General features: G+C 45.0%; 1 protein-coding gene across 2 annotated transcripts in view; it reads left to right on the top strand.

The window, feature by feature from the left end:
* sema5ba (sema domain, seven thrombospondin repeats (type 1 and type 1-like), transmembrane domain (TM) and short cytoplasmic domain, (semaphorin) 5Ba) overlaps positions 1-17,619 on the top strand; it is a 517,318-nt gene that overhangs the window by 472,537 nt on the left and 27,162 nt on the right. For both annotated transcript variants that reach the window (XM_079563383.1, XM_079563384.1), the window contains exons 15-19: positions 3,594-3,737; positions 3,803-3,950; positions 4,020-4,245; positions 6,346-6,558; positions 12,812-12,982. In XM_079563383.1, coding sequence (XP_079419509.1) covers positions 3,594-3,737; positions 3,803-3,950; positions 4,020-4,245; positions 6,346-6,558; positions 12,812-12,982 — 902 coding nt within the window. The remainder of the gene's footprint in view (positions 1-3,593; positions 3,738-3,802; positions 3,951-4,019; positions 4,246-6,345; positions 6,559-12,811; positions 12,983-17,619) is intronic.

Consider the following 17,619-nt stretch of genomic DNA (forward strand, 5'->3'; position numbering starts at 1 on the left):
TTAAAATATGTTGTCAAAATGAACACTGCAGGAACATCAACACACATATATCCGGACCAGCATTACAGCGCCCTCTAATGTGGATATAAAAAGCAATGTGAAATCACCCCGCGTGACAAATAGCCCCCTACATTACAAACACATCCCTGCTGCTCATCAACTTTCTTCTACAAACCCTGGGAAACGTGCTAATCCCGTCACATCACGCTGTAATCACGACCCCGAGACGACAGTGCTCGTAGTGAATTGTTTCTGGCTTTTCTGCCTCTCTCGGTCTTGTTAAGCTAAGCATGTTCGCCGCCTCTGATCCGTGTTATTGTACCGCATGTAGCACAGACCGACGTGTGCGAACGCCGGGAACATTCATTCAATTTGTTTAAGTGCCCCGTTCCTGCTCTGCTCTGTTCGGGATTTAATTGCCACTTTTTGCGCAGCCACAATTCAATTTTGACGCGCGGGATTGAAAGTGGCACAGGGTTTTTTTTTTTTGAGACTGGAGGTTTTTTTTTTCGTCTGTGTCTTTGTACGAGAGAGAGCGAGAGTTGTGTTGATTAGGTCGTCGTATTCGGGGCGTGATGCAACATTGGTTTACAAGCGATTCCAAGTTTTGCAAAGGAGAAGTGGTGCCGGGTGGAGGCTGAGCTGCTCATGTCATGCAACAAAACAGAAGAACTTTAACAAAGAGAGACAACTTTTCGGTTTTGGGTAATTGTTGGTTCACTCCAGAGCAAACACGGATGGGGAGGTGGGTTTGTTTTTCATAAATAATGGAATACAAGCTACACAGTGTAAGGTTTGTTTCTCGTGATTATGTCATTACTGAACCTCAAATCAGACTTTTACTTTTAAGGCTGATATTCTTCATTACCTGAGCATTGAAGCCCAAAGTAAAGAACCGTTGTTGTGCATTATATGTGACGTAATGGGATGTTCTGCTAAGGAAAAGACAATTCAACCACCCGTTATATTTTGAAGATAAAACATTTTTATTTTCATGGAAGATTAGAGATTTGGGGCTTGATCTTGTGTCTCAAAACACAGACGATAGCGTAACATGTTATGCTTCGTAAGAGCGCACTTTGTGATCTTGCCACTCCAGACTGAGCGCATTTAAGTGGGAAGTACTGGGGTAGAGACACATCGTTTAGCTCACGATGGGGTAAATAAAGTTTTTAGCAGATTTGTGGCCATACCGCCTTTGCTCTGCCCAATCCCGTCAGACCTTGGAAGCTAAGCAGGGAAGGGCCTGGTCGGTACTTGGATGGGAGACCGTTTGGGAAACACCAGGAAGCCCGGGGAATGTAGTGAGTGAGTGAGTGGTTGGTGGTGGTCGGAGTGAATTAATAATGCGATGTAAAGCGTCTTTGAGTGTCCAGAAAAACGCTGTATAAAACCCAGGGACGTGCACAGGTAGAGCCCAGGTGGTGCTCAAGCACCTGCCCCTTTGCCCTGTGCCCTTTAAGTGCCCTTCTCAATACCTGTTTTTTTTCTCCCCAATATTAAGTATTATTTATTTTATTGTTCTTAGATATTTGCCCTATTTAGCCAACATGTGCTGAAAATACAGTTTTAATGTTCAACAACTTCAACTCGCGCTTCCTTCCTCCTCTGCCTCTCGAGCCGCGGCGGCGCTGACGCTCCTGATCACAGAAGGGCAGCTGCGCTGTCCCCGTATTTCCCCCTGTTTGAGAAGGTGGTACAGCCCATCTGTGTGAGACGCGGGAGTAAAGTAAACTGAGTAAATTCGGTAACTTTATGAACGAGCCAGCGCGACATGACTGGATTATTAAGGGGAAAGGAAAAGAGAGGGCCGTCGGGGCGAGACTGTCAGCGCTGCGCGTGTCGAGACCGTCCGGATGAAGTCAGCGGTAAGAAGTCAGTCACTTTAGCGGTTCTGTTTGTCGCGCTATAAAATGTTCTGAAAATGAGCTGTATTATTCAGACTAAGTCAGGGCTGAGCGTAGACCAGGGTCAGAGCAGAGTGAGCTGAGCTGAGGAGACAGAAGGGAGAGGAGGTGAGAGAAGGTGAGGAGGTGCCTGTGTTCTGGACACTGTGCGTCTGTGTGAGGAGCACAGGAACATGAGCAGCCCAGGATTATTGTTATTTAACATATTTCTGACATGGACAAAAATATCCATGTCATGATATTGACAAACCAGATGTTTTAAGTGTAGCCTACAGCACCTTTGCATCATTTATTTGTATTTGTGCTAGACTTAAAGCCACACCGTGTAGAATTTTACCCAATAAATAAAATTGAAATACAAGCATTTATTTTATGACCATTATTTTCATCATTGAAAAATACCTCAGAATTGTACAAAAAACATCTATGAGGCTAACCCCGCCTAAGATATGGCTGTAAACTTTACTGGGAGTGGGTACATCTCCAGCTCGTCTCCATGGAGATGTGACTAAAGGCAGTAGAACAGGTTAGTTTCACATCCAAATCCATTCTTTTATTACACACTGCAGAAACAGCATTTTCTGTGTTCGAGCTGGTCAATAGGAGCATGTTTTGTTTTGCCACAACAATATAGTCCAAAATGTTACGCAGTGTGCCTTTAAGTGCAGAGCCTTGTGATAGTCCTACATTTTCCTTTAAAGTCTGTCGTTTACTATTAGGTCCACATAGTTGGACATTTTATGTTGCTGTGTTAATCAATGGTGTGTTACTGTAACAAAAAACACTTTTTTGTCTTTTTTGGGGGGGCGGGGGGGGTTGTGCCCTTTTGTCTTGGTTGAGCACCTGCCCCTCAAAATGTCTGTGCACGCCACTGATAAAACCAATGCATTATCATTATTATTATTAATTTGACCTGTGAGAGCCTAAGACTCGCAGCACGATGTAAACGAGGAAATGAATGTCAGCGGTGCCAGAGAGACGCCCTTAAGGCACAAAGCACATAGCTCCGCCAAGAGCCTGCGCCCCTCTGTGCGCCAAAAATATGCCACAAAATAACTTACTTTTTATGGAAAAAATATTTTTTTAGAAAGAAAATTGCATTATCTGCAGTTGGAGCATATGATAGGAAAAACATATATTATGATTTTATTTCTTTTTTGCTAATGGGAAACACTATAATGTAAAAAATAAGAATATATGACGTCAATTTCACCTTTTAATGTGGAGGTTCAATTTACCCCAAGACGTGGTTCAACTTCCACTGCTCCTGGGGGTGAAATGAGCCACGAGACAACTTTCCACTTTTTTCAACATTTTATAAAACATACTCCAGGCGATTTTTGAAAATGTATGTAAATAGCAACATTTTGTATTTATATTAAACTGTTTTTACACAATAAAAAAGCACAAAGTGGCTCATCTTACCCCACTCTCCCCTTGCAGGTGCTTGATCTTTTATTTGCTTAATAATATTTATCAAATTCACCTTAAGGGGGCCAGAGCTCGCAGAGTGAATCTTACGTTCTACTTTATACCTCTACTTGAGTACAATCATTTCAAAGTAGTGCTTCTCTTAAATAAATCTGTTGGCGACTCTGCCCCCCCTCTGGTCATGGGGGTTACCGTAACACCATAATGTTGATGTATAATGAGTTTGTTGACCGGATTCTCCCTCTGTCGCCACAGAAACGGGGGCTGGACTCCCTGGTCGTCATGGGGACAGTGCAGTACGACGTGCGGGACGGGGTTCGAGCTCAGGCAGAGGTCGTGCAACAACCCCTCGCCCCGGCACGGCGGGCGGGTCTGCGTGGGGCCCAGCCGAGACGAGAGGTCAGGAAGGCACAACGACGGGGAGAAGTTCAAGGGCATCTCACAAACAAATCTTGTCCCGCCAGGTTCTGTAACGAGGGCGTGGCGTGTCCCCAGCCGATCTTCTGGTCGCCGTGGGGCTCGTGGACCAAGTGCAGCTCGGAGTGTGGGGGAGGGGTCCACTCCCGGGTGCGCAGCTGTGAGAACGGGAACTCCTGCCCCGGATGTGCCCTGGTAAAGCGTCACGTGGCGATGGCGTTCGAGAGGATGTGCTGTATTTGAACGTGTCTTTGTCCCGTGCAGGAGTACAAGGCGTGTAACCTGGAGGCGTGCCCGGAGGTGAAAAGGAACACCCCCTGGACGCCCTGGATGCCCGTGAACGTGACGCAGGGCGGGGCGCGGCAGGAGCAGAGGGTCAGGTACATGTGCCGCGCCCACCTCCCCGACCCGCACGAGCTGCAGATCGGGAGGAGGAAAGTGGAGACCCGGTTCTGCCCCAACGACGGGACGGCGGCGTGTGAGACGGACAGTGAGTGCAGACTTTTAGGATTCAGTTTGGCTTTTATGACAACTTCACACACACAGCCTTTTTTTTTTGGTAGTAAAATGTTGAGTTAATAGGGTTGCAAAAAAAACACTAGTCTGGAGTTTTGACAAATTGAAAACGGTCAAAATGATGAAGTAAACATTGTATTTTTGAGTTTTCTGTTGATTAAACAATTTGTGAACTACTCATTACCCGTTAACTCATGCATTTTGAGTAATGTCTCACCCACCCTGACTCATACTATAAGCATGAGGCTCCACATCATCAAACAACAAAAAAACATGATCCTCAACTTTCCTAAAGCTAAATTCTAAATGGGCGGCACGGTAGCGCCTCTGCTTGACAGCTAGAAGGTCCCGGGTTCGATTCCCACCAGGACGGGGCCTTTCTGTGTGGAGTTTGCATGTTCTCCCCCTGTCTGTGTAGGTTTACCCCAGGTACTCCGGTTTCCCCTACCACTAAAAACATGTACAATAGGTGAATCCTCCAGCCAGGTGATTCTGACCATCAGCCTGGCTCCACATCATGGAGATGGGTCCCCGGGCGCGGCACTGCTGTCGATCACTGCTCCTTACGGGTTTCCTCAGTGGCATCGAAGGATGGGTTAAATGCAGAGGATGAATTTCCCTACGGGGACAATAAAGTAAACAAACAAACAAACAAACAAATTCTGCTTGATTCTCATATCATGATTGGTTAAATTCATCCATCCATCCATTTTCTTCCACTTGCCCAAATCACACTGCACCAGCCCCTTATGGCTCCTCCTGCAGGTGGTGGGTCCACAGAAGGACGGCCTCATGGTTCTAACCGGGCCTGTTGGTCTCTCATAAGCGGTGTTTGAACCGCTCTTTGTCTGACCCGTCACCTAGGACCAGTTTGCCCTGGGAGACCCTACCAGGGGCACGAAGCCCCCGACAACAGAGCTCCCAGGGACATTCAGGTGCTCAAACCCCTCCACCACGTTAAGGTGGAGGTTCCAGGAGGGGTGGTTAGATTCGCCTGTCTCTAAATCAGACCCTGACAGACACAGACCAACAGGACTAACCTTAAACACTGTGCTCTTGAAACCCTCGTGCTCAGGCTTTCATAGAGACTTCATCTCTTCTGTAATAGATATTTTGGCGTATAACTATCAAAAATCAGATAGTGCGGCAGTTTATATCTATTTGTAAAGAAGCCATCTTCAGTTGTGTTAATTCCCTATTTATTCACATAAATTCCCTTGGCAAATTTCAGAGATTGAAAACTCCCAGAATTTTGAAACCCTGTGGGTAAAAACACCTCAAGCTCGCAAGACACAAAATCCTCTTTTTGAGCTTTTGACCATGTTATAAAGTTGCTCTTGGAGTAGCATTTCACTTCACACAGTTCTCAGTAATCCTGTTCACTGTTGTTGTTGTATCATCCAAAAGGGATAATCTTCAACTGGGCATTTATTGTGCGTAGTTGCCGACGTTTCCAGAATCATCCAATTCTCTTCTTCAAGGGCCAAAGGTTTCACTTCCCATCAGATGTTAGATTGGGAAGTGGTGACCTCCTCCAACGCATCAGGTGTTATTGATCGTCACCTGTCCCAACGTCGGCAACTATGCATGACAAATGTGAAGATTATTCCTTTTGTCTTGTTCCTTTTGTCCTGGTTGTTTCTTCTTCTACTGCTGATCAAAATATATAGATCAAAAACAAAATAGTCCACATTTTTAAAGCCGATAATCCATCATTGGACCTTCTCTGAGTAATCATGTGCTCAAACCATGTGCCATCGATTCCACACTCCTTATAGTCTTTTCTTTACATAGAAGTGCATAGAATCTGTACATAGACAGTGTAAAATTGACAAAATGGAAGACAGTTTGGTGAGAACAATAAGTTTGGGGAGGAGCTGACGTATTTCAGAGTGTGGGCTGGCGTTTTGAGTGTGGAAAAAGACCAGGTGAATATGCAACATTACTGAACCACGTGAGAACAAAAGCAAACAGCACATAGGTTTTAGATAACATGACTTTATAACACGTTTAAAAGCTCCATCCACAGAACTTGGCTTTAAACGTGTTGTTTACCTGTCCCGTGTCCCCTCAGCCCTGGTGGAGGAGCTGCTGAAGTCTCCCGTGGTCCGCACCGTGGGGAACAGCTGGTCGTCCTGGGACAGCTGGTCGTCCTGCACTCAGAGCTGTAACCGCGGATACCGCACCCGACGGCGCAGCTGCAGCGGGCCCGAGGGGAAGAGCGCCCCCGTGGGGTGCCGAGGGTCGCCGGTGGAGTACCAGGACTGCAACGTACAGGCCTGTCCCGGTGAGAGACGCAAGACTGGGGTTACATGTTGGTTCACTTCATTATTGTTGCTGTTGTCAATGAAAACAACAGGGAGAAAATTAGGAAGGGATGGCAAATAAGGTAAAATATGATGTGGAAAAGAATTCAAATAAAGGACAAAAACAACTTAAAATCTACACAATTTTAGGGTTGCGCTTCAAGGCGTTAAAGCTGCACTAAGTCAGCTGAGGACCAAACGCAAAGATATTTTATCAGTCCAGTGTATCGTCCATACGAGCCCGGTGTTTTGGGGGTCTGTAAACAAACATTCTCCAAACTAGGTCCCAGTGGAAAGATCTCAAAACGCCGTTTACGTGGCTCCGTTGTTACGATGTCTCCGCAACTTTTCCAAAAACGATGACATCACAGCTCCAGAGTGGTGTCTGTGATCCATAATCTACTGACCTTATAATTAGATTTACTCATGGATCTATGATGGTTTGACTCCGCCCCTCTTTGCTCCACTGCCGTCCACAAGCCACAGGTGACGAGTAGAAAAACATGGCCGACAGTAAAAGTCACAGGTTTTTCTGTTTTAGTCCCGTCACGTCTGAAGGATAAACTCTCCTCCTCGTCTCTTCTGTTGATCCTAAATCCTTGAATCAGTTTCATTTTCACTGTTCACATTCCACAAAGGTTTACTGCACATGCGACTCTACATCTTGTTCTATCATCTGTGTTAGCGTCACAGCGCCTCACACAGGCCTGGAAGTTGAACTGCGCCGTTAACAAAGAATGTTTCTGAAAATATAAGCGTTTTATCTTCGTGTGGATATAGTCTAAGTAAGTAAGTATAATCATAAAGCATTGTGGTGTTGGGTTAGTCCTGAGCCGCTGTGACTGAGCGCGCCGCCATTGTTCGGCCAACCTGACCTGCATGTTTTTGGAAGCAGGGGAAACCAGACTAATGCCTTCATCTCCTCTGAGATGGTGCACCGTCTCCTGGGTTTGTCCCTGTTTCAGAGCGTGGTGTCCTGCACTGGTCAGCTCCTCCTTCCTCTCCCTCCGTCACTTCACGACAATAAAAATAATAATAATAACTTTAATTTGTAAAGCACTTTACATGGAAATCTCAAAGTGCTTCAACACAAGTAAAAACTGACAATAACAAAAGCACACAAAAGTTGAAGTTAAAAATGTTAACAAGGGAACAGAAAAGTCTTGAGTCGTCTTCTAAAAGTCTCCAGAGACCGTGGGGCCCTCAGGTCTAGTGGTCGGGCGTTCCTCAGTTTAGGAGCAGCCGCCTGGAACGCTCTGTCACCAATTGTCCGGAGCTTTGTTCTGGGGACGGAGAGAAGGTTGGTGTCTGTGGACCTGAGTGTTCTGGTTATGGGCGGGGGGTGGGTGAGGAGTTCAGTGAGACAGTCCGGGGCGTGTCCATGGATGCATTGATAGGTGAGCAGGCAGATTTTGTATTTGATGCGTTGACCGATCGGGAGCCAGTGGAGCTCACGGAGGGCAACAGTCTTTCACCAACTTCTGGGAAGTGCGTAGCAGACGAATAAAATCCACTGAACGAACATCAGTCAGAACAATAGTCTCAACTGTCACAGACCCTCCAGCACTTCCCCATTGTTCACTTGAGTTGATTAGAAGAACTGTGTCGACGGAGCGCTAACACATTGCTAGCATTGTGCTACTTTAGCCTCTGACTTCCTGGTTTGCACAGGAGGAAAATACACTATATTCAGACTCACCACACGCATTTACATTGTAGATCTAAATGCCTAATGAAGTTTACTCTACTACAAGAAAATAATTGGACTACCATTCAGCTATAGTGTAGATTCATTATCTAGGAAAGACCACAACGTTATTAAACAAGCAAAGATGTGGTCCTGCTCCTGAACTTAAGATGAAGCACTTGTCCACAGCATTTTTTACTTTTTTTTAATGCACTTTAGCCCCACAGAACCTTTCTCAGTTTCCGTATTTCTAGCGGACGCAGCACAGGGACAGACATCAGCAAAAACAATAACGCTGCTGGACTTTAGCTCTGACTCCGTGTCCCCCTCTGACACAATCTCCCTGACTTCACCTGCAACTGAGCCGCCCAGCACGTCCTTCACCTCTGCGCTGCCGTCTTCCATTGGCAGTTCCGGCACGGAGCTCTGACTGAACTCGGAGACAGATAGTTTGTTGCTTCAAGTCCGTTGCTGATTAGATGCCGCGGTAATTCTAAACAAAACAAATTCACGCCTGATACTGAAGACCTTTGTTCAAACTAAGCTTTCTCTTAGATTTCACACATTGCTCCTTGTCCTCTTTGTCCTTTAAAGCCCAGACATTTCTCTGGAGAAATAAAGGTCACACAAAGGTCTCATTAACACAGAGGAGAGTGTTAATGTGTCTGCCCTTTATGTCATCCTTAACATGCAAAACAGCGGACTAAAGTTTCACTCAGGAGAAGACAAAGCCAAAGTAGAAATCTAGAATTGGGTTCATCTAGAAATTTGGTTTTGAGGACTGATTTGAAGGTTGGTAGTGAGTCAGGGTTTCTAATGAGCTGTGGGAGTGAGTTCCAGAGGGTGGGGGCGGCGTTGGCGAAGGCTCGGTCCCCTAAGGTCCGGGGGTTGGTGCGGGTGATGGGAGTGAGGCGGTTGGAGGCGGCGGGTGGGTTGGTGTTGTTGCAGGAGCTCGGTGAGGTAAGGCGGGGCCAGGTTCTGGAGGGATTTGTAGGTGAGGAGGAGCTTGTTTTGAATACGATATTGAACGGGGATCCAGAGGAGCTGCTGGAGGACGGGGGTGATGTGTTCTCTGGACCGGGTGTGGGTGAGGAGGCGGGGCAGCAGAGTTCTGGATGTATTGCAGTTTTTGGATTTGAGTGGTGGGAAGTCTGTAAACGAGGCTATTGCAGTAGTCGAGTCTGGAAGTGATGAATGTGTGGATGTGGATTTCAGCTGTAGACTGGGTAAGGGAGGGGCGTGGTTGCGGAGGTGGAAGAAGGATGTTTTAGTGATGTTGTTGATATGTAGAACCAGATCAGCAGTTTGAATCCTGCAGGTGCACACTGTTGTTGTGTCCTTGGGCACCCACCTTACCTCCAGTGTCTACATACACTGATGTAAGAGTTAGAGTATGAATGGGTGACTGGTTCCTTAAGCAGCGGTTTCCAAAGTGGGGGTCATGATTCCATGGGTGGGGGTCCCCAAATGATTTCAAGATGAAACAAAAAGAAAAATGCTACTGTTTTTAGTACCTTTTTTAGTGTAAACCAGCCCATAATTAGTGAAATCCATTCAATTATTCAAAATAAACTGTTTAAATACATATTAACTTGATTATAACATGTTTTACTTCCCTACAGCAGCATAAGAGGCAATAACTTTATACAACGGGGGTCCCGAGTTGCTTATGTGTACATTTTTGGGGTCCCAGACAAAAAAGTTTGGGAACCCCTGCCTTAAAGGGACTAGTTTAAAAATGTTAAAACTAAGTATTTTCCTCCCCCTTCACGTTCCAGCCATGTCCTAATGTGTAGAATGAGCTCAGACCTGTTCACCACAACTGCCTCTAAAATCCTGCACTGTCGCTCAAAAAGTTACTTGGGTCCGAAGTGCCGTCATGCACGAGCGTAATATAGAGACTGCAGTTACGCGTAAGACCTGAGGTGGCAGTAGTGAGTATAAAATGACAAACTTGCATCTAGTCTCTTAAATGTAAAGCGCTTTGAGTGCCTAAAGCAGGTAGAAAGGCGCTGTATAAATGTGGCCATTTAACTGACTTCACTAAACTAACAGTTGTAGCATCCCAATTCTTCACAGGGATGAGTTTAGAGGCACATTTCAAAACTTGCAGGGTCACCTTTCAGGGTCACTGTCAAAGTAAAGCTAGAAAACTGTCCTGTAAGTTCATGAGGTTGATACAAATGCTTCATAGATGCACAGTGCTTTCCCCACAATTGTCTAAGTTTACAATAAACTAGTGGAAAAATGCATTTAGTTCCATTACAGTGGGGCAACGGTGGCGCAGCTGGTCGTCTCATGATCGGAAGGTCGGGGGTTCGAATCCCACTTCCTGAAAGTGCACACTGTCGCTGTGTCCTTGGGCAAGACGCTGTCTGCGTACATTGGTGTGTGAATGAGAGTATGAATGAGTGAGTGGATCCTTGCTGTAAAGCGCTCTGAGTGCCTAACGTAGGTGGAAAAGCGCTATAAAAGTTGAGACCATTTACCATTTACCATTACTAGAAAAGAAAATCAGGTCTACAGTAGTGGTAATTGCCACTAAAAACAAATCAAACTTAAAGCTGTTTTAGAAATGAGGGAAAAAGACTTTCAAACTCAATCAAAGTTTATTTGTACAGCACTTTGCAACAACACCAGGAGGACCAAAGTGCTTCACAGTACGATAAAAACTCACTGACGCCTCCGAAGCATAACCGAGTCATCCGCCTCCACTGACAGATCCGACATCCTGCCTCCAATCCCAACCCTAGTCCTTCCAACCTTTACCCTTGACCGTCAGAGGAGAAAACTGCAACGACACACCGAATCCGGAGGGCTGAATCCTTCTGCCGCACATGTTTAAGTCTGGGCTTTTTGTGAAGGTGACACCCGCTAGTTTTCTTCTCTGCTGTCAGGAACTGGCAGACAGCTACACCCTTTGGAACACAGTGAAAGGTTTTTGTGTTTGCAGCGAAGTGTAGCCTGTTAAAACCCCTTCGCTCTTTTGTTGTATCATCGTCCTCCCTGGCCTGGTCATCCATAGGTACAGTCATAACTCTAGCTAGTCAAACTTATCTATGACTTCAGTCTCTCAACATGTGCCTGACTCTATCCATTATTCCTAAAGGAAGAGTTTAAAAAAGTTATGTGCTTTCACCTGCAGTGTTTCGCCTAATTCAGCCACACAAACGCGTACACTCCTACGGGCGATGTCCCTCTGTGGGTGATGTATGAACGAGCGGAGAGAGAAAAGAGAGTGTGCGATACTAAGATAAAGTGCGGACAGAGAACTGTGGGGTTTCGCCGCGAGGAGATTGAAACGAATGGTGTCTGCAGAGGTAAAGTCCGATCAATTACACAGTCCTGACCCACATATACAGCAACCCAGAGAGAGAGAGAGAGAGTCATTCGAAAAGGCCGAAAAGACTTTAAATGAGCTGTCGGGTCAATGAAGATAACTGGACTCCGGACTTTCTGCACTTCGCTGATGGAGGGGCTGTCAAACTTTGGTGTTTCGTAAGAAAGTGTCAATCTTTAAAGGAGAAGCATATAGAGACGCATCGCTTTGGCTATTGGTGGAGACATGTGGCCACTAATCAGCCAAGTTTAGAACATTTGATGCAAAGAAATGTTCAGAGCAGACAAATATACAGACTAGGGAATAGATATTGACAAATACTTGAGAGGGAAAAAAGCATCCTTCAAAAAAAATAAGTTAATGACTACAAAATCAGATGTTTTTTGATGCTCCTTCAGCGCAATAATAAAACACTTCAGGCCTGATTTACTAATACTACTTGAAATCAGCACATGCCATGTTTTAGCTGCATTTTAAGCATTCAAATCTGTTCATATTATTAGTGGCACAGGTTTGATTTGTAAGTAAGTTTGCGCTGTAGCCTTGAGCATTAATGTTCTCAGCTGAATCTCAACTGCACCTGCTTTTCTTCATGTGAAAGTTGAGCTTTGTCCCCCAATAGATGTTCCACTCTAAAATATTCAAGCCTGTTAGAGGAATGGACATGGGCATAACAATATGTCAACTTAAAAAATGTGTTTAAAGAGGGGGTATTATGCTGTTTCAGTCTATATCACACTACAATGATGAGCAAACCTTCTGTTGGTCTGTAAATGCAGTAAATTACAATAACTGCCTTGTATAAAATTGCTCTCTCAAAATGGCTGTAGTGAATGTCTTGAAATAGGCCTCTGTCTCTTTAAGAACCTCTGAGCCTTTCCGACACGCCCCCTCCACACGCTGTCTGTGGCATCAGTGGGGAGGGGGTTCCGCTGAGGAGCAGTGGTTGGTTACTCGGCTGGTGACGAAAGCTCGGAGGCGTCTCCAGGAGGTGGGGGCGTTCCTAGGAGGACTCAGGCAAACCCATCCCTAAAATGGCCGCCATCAGAGTTTTTACAGATTACTCAAAAATACGTGAATGTGCCAAGGCAACACCTCAGGCGTGTTTTTAATGAGGGAGTGACAGAATAACATGATGTAAAGCTTGAAAAAGTCCATTTTGCGTAATACCCCCCCTTTAATGATGTAATGTTCTGCTTGTTTCCAGTGAAGGGCTCGTGGTCCTGCTGGTCGGCCTGGTCCCAGTGCTCTGTGGGCTGTGGAGGTGGACACTATCAGAGGACTCGCTCCTGTAACAGCCCGTCTCCGGCTAACGGAGGAGACATCTGCATCGGCCTGCACACTGAAGAGGCCCTGTGCAACACACACACATGTGACGGTACGAGGACATGACATGCACTTCTCATCATGTGGTTTGGGCTGGGTTTGAAGTGGTTGCTCTTGGAATACATGGAGGGGAAGGTCATTATTAACCTCTGGTAGAACTCGGGTACATTTACTAAGCAAGGCCGGTTTATTTGTAGAACACAATTTGTACACAAATAAATCTTAGTGCACTTCAGATGTAATCATGAAATGAATCCAGACTCTGGGATCGGCAGGAGACCACACGTGGGGTTCATATCAGAGATGTGCTTTGGTGCTGGACCATGTAGACGAGCAGAGCTGTTTTAAAGTCTTTTCTCTGAGCGTCAGGAAGCCAGAGACCAGAGCACTGGACTTATGCGTTTGTTAAGTGTGACATCATGACTTCCGCCTCCGGGTCCGAGCAGACCGGCAAATATGCGAGAAAAAAAACATTAAAAACTCTTAAAAACAACAATCAATATTTCTGAAACTCAGCGAAGAGTTACTGAACCTACTTATTTCAGACTCATTATCCAAAAATGCAGCTAAAAAGTAATATTTACTAAAGTCACTACTTCCGGGGTTAGCGTAGCTGCTGCGCCATTTTTCTCCACTAAACCCGGATGTAGAGATTTTGGTAAATATTACTTTTATAGCAGTAGGTTCAGCATTTTTGGCTAATGGGCCTGATAAATAAGTATGTTCAGAAACTCTCCGTTGAGTTTCAGAAATATTGATTGTGGTATTGAAGAGTTTTTTGTAGTTTCTCGCACATCCGCCGGTCTATGTGGACTCGGAAGTAGAGCTGTGATGTCACCACTTAAGAAAAGTATATGGTCCCATTTCCTGGTTCTTGTCAGGACCCGAGCAGCAGCGTTCTGGATGTACAGCAGCCATTACAGTATTCTACCCAGTCTCTGTAAGTCTAGTTTTAACGCTATACTTTTGATGGTAGATGGTAAAAAGCTGCTGATGTTACGGCATTGATGTGGCTGTTGAGGTCTGGGTCTAATTGCTCCAAGATTTCCGACATGATTTTTAGGTTGTAGAGAGAGAGAGAATTGAGGTGACTGATCACACTTTCTCTTTGTGTCTTCTGGGCTAAAGACGATCATTTCAGCCCAGTCTGAGTTTAGTTGGAGTAAGTTGTTTGGCATCCACACACTGATCTGTGAATCTACAGGCCGAGGTTCACCTTATACGTGGTGAGACACATTATTGCTGCGTATTTGCTGACCCAATGGAAGCCAGTGTTAATTTTGACAACATATTTTAATTTAGTTTTAGTCTTAGTCTTTTGACAAAAATGTAATGTAATTTTAGTCGAGATTTAGTCTAGTCTCTTTAGACGACTAATTTAGTCGACTTTGGCATTTATAATATTCATTAAAATCATATTTAATTGTTCCTCTGCTTCATGGAGCTGCTCCACATGAACAAAGCTCAGAGCTGATCCTTTGGCAGTGAATTTACATGATCTGAGGCTCTTTTAGACGGTCAATAGAAGTTTGGATGATTTTAGTCTCTCCCTTTCATTTTTATTTAGTCTTATTTTAGTCGACTAAAATATCTGGACATTTTAGTCATAGTTTTAGTCTCATGAAAAACTTTTAATTTAGTTTTAGTCAAATTTTAGTCGTCACAAATATCACTTTGACTAAAATTAAGACTAAATTAAGGCACAGTAGCAAAGCGGTTAGCGCTCGTGCTTCACAGCTAGAAGGTCCGTGTTCGATTCCCACCAGGGACGGGCCTTTCTGTGTGGAGTTTGCATGTTCTCCCTGTGTCTGCGTAGGTTTCCTCCGGGTACTCCGGTTTCCCCTACCTCTAAAAACATGTACAATAGGTCAGGATGTTTGAGAGTGCACATGCGGGACGACGGATGGAAATTAGGCCAAGGCTACAATCCGGTGTTTACATGCATGAGACCCATGTATGTTCATTAACGTGCACTGTCCCGACCAAATAAAGCAATAAATAAAATAAAATAAAATAAATATTTTAGTCGACGATATTAACACTGATGGAAGCATGTATCGATAAGAGGGGTCCGAGGATCGACCCCTGGGGAACCCCCAAACATCACAGCCATTTGGTCTGAGACAGTTCCCAGTTTCAACAAAGTACTTGCTTGGTTTTCGAGTTAGGACCAGTTCAGGGCAGTACCAGAGATTCCCACCCAGTTCTGTAACTTCTATTATTGATGTTGTGACTTAGCAACACATAACCTTGAACGTGTGGATTTAAACGTAAAAAAAAAATCCCCAAATTAATATTGCACTGATTGAGTTCTGCCTCTATTCCTTCACAGGGAAATTACAATACACTCTCCTTGTTCATCAGACCAGTCATTTGCTTAATAATAGATGGTTCATTTGCATGCATATTAATTACCATATAATTAAACCCCAGCGCAGACCACTCAGCCGAATGGATGGATCAAAGACAGCTGTGCACCGAACTTCTGACCACTCTCACCTTCCCCCTGCCCCCTCCCCTCCCATCGCTCCCTCCGTTATGACTTCGGGATGTGACGAGTTTTACAATATCCTCGCCCTCTCTCTCTCTCTCTCTCTCTCTCTCTTTCCCTCTTCCTCCAATCTGTTCCCACAAGGACACTGAAATATGCATGAGGTCTGTTAATCCAGGAGAGGCCTGAACTTCCCTGTCATCTCCCATAATAATATCTCAGCGCACGGGGGCCCGGGCTTTTAATATCAGCCTGCCATATTGCGCTTTTTAATCTTTTCGCTTTTCATTTGGCCGCGCGGAGAAGCGGCCGAGACAAACGCACGTTGTTTTGTTTTGTGTTTTTTTGCGAGGAGAAGGTGGCGCCTTGTAGGACGGGGAATTAAAATTGTTTCGGTGTTTTTTTTTTTTGGGGTTTGTTTTCTCGCCGTGCCGGTGCTGTTTTGAATTAGCACAGCCGTCGCTCAAGCCGGAGACTGAATCCTGAAGCCGCCTGCCTCATAATTAAAGGCGCGGGAAAGGTGAATGGGTTTTGGTAAATGGGGTAATTTGAAGATACTTTCAGGTTAATCCTATTGTTTTTGTGTCTGGGCGCAGCTGACCTCCCGTGACCTCGGTCTATTTGCACTCATTACAGTGAAATGAGCCTTTTTATGATCACAATGTTAGGTATGTAATTTTCACTTGTTAATGGAAGATCTGTTTGTTTATAGGATGGTTAAGACAAACAGACTTGCTGTGTATCTACTATAAAAGACACAGTATTATGCTTTTGCAGGTATTTGGTGATAATATCAAGCACGTCTTTATCACAGTCTTAAGGTCAGCACACGCTACACGACTTTTATCCCCGATTTCGCTCTAATTCTCAATCGTGCCGTAATCGAGTCGAGTCTAGTCGAAGGCGGTCACACAGAGTCGGGTCGTGTAGTGTGGGGGGGTCACGACTGGACTGACGTTCGAATCGTGTAGTGTGGGCGGTAGAAAGACGCGACTAGACTCAAATCGTATAGGAAATCAAACATGTTGGATTTTTAAGCCCGATTTTGGACGCACGGGAGAAACGTGGGTGATTTTACCGTCCCAAATGTGAATGACAGAGTGATATAAAGACAGGAAAACACCACCGCGCCTCCTTTTTTTCACTTCTCTGTTAAACCAGCGGCACAAACAACTCATTTCACGGCCACAGCCCCACACACGAAACAGCACAACTTTATATCAGCAAAAGTTCACGACAACCACCTTTTCCAGCTACATTTCAACCACGAACAGAGTTTAGCGGCACTTACTGTGTTTGGAGACAAACTGTTTAGCTTCACTTCGCTGCTAACGGCGGCTAGCCTCCCCGCTTTCTCCGCTGTCTCCTCCATCCTGAGGTCGACGCCCGTCTCCTTTTCTTATTAAATCCACTGAAATACGTCCCGCTTCTTCCTGTCGCCAACTTTTATCTCCATTTGACAGAACTATAGCCAAGTTGAAGCTTCGTAGTAGCAGTAAGCTAGCGCTGCGGTGTTGTGACATTGTTGACACCGTTGACCAATCGGGACACACACGTTATCCCAGCTCACAAACACAGGCCTGTCTTTGTGGATTTGGGGTCAGTTTTGAAGCCGTAGAGACGACAGACGCGCTGTGTTATAAAACATCAGCTGTTTGTCAGAATCGTGTGTCGCTCTTACGATTCTCAGTCGTTAAGTGTGAACCCCCAGACGTTCGAAAATCGCACTGAATCCAGTCGTGTAGTGTGGACCCCCCATTCTATATAAAATTGTTTACGACTAGAAAAGTTGTGTAGTGTGTGCTGACACACTTTGTTGGTTAGAAACTGTAATACTGATCTTAAACAGTCAGCCCTGTGAGGAAACTCCTGTCGTGATATTGGACAATAGAGTTCGGGAATGTGACGTCATATCGCTAAGCATTATGGGATTAGCAGCCATTTTAAACTCATGGAGATTTTAGAAGTTAAAATACTGGAGTTATTGTTCACATTAAAACACTTGGAGACCACAGTGAGTTAGATGTATTTACCAGCAGTAACTCAGCAGCTAACGGAGCTGTTCCACGGCTATTTTCTCCACTTTATGAACTGTTTTTAGCTAATGTTAGTCCATGGAAATGTATGCTAACAGCTGCAAAGATGGCCGATCTCCATGGTAACTGTAGACTTTCCCGAACTCTATACAAAACAACTGA

Source organism: Gobius niger (assembly GCF_951799975.1).
Source record: "Gobius niger genome assembly, chromosome: 9".
In the NCBI taxonomy this organism is placed as follows: Eukaryota; Metazoa; Chordata; class Actinopteri; order Gobiiformes; family Gobiidae; genus Gobius; species Gobius niger.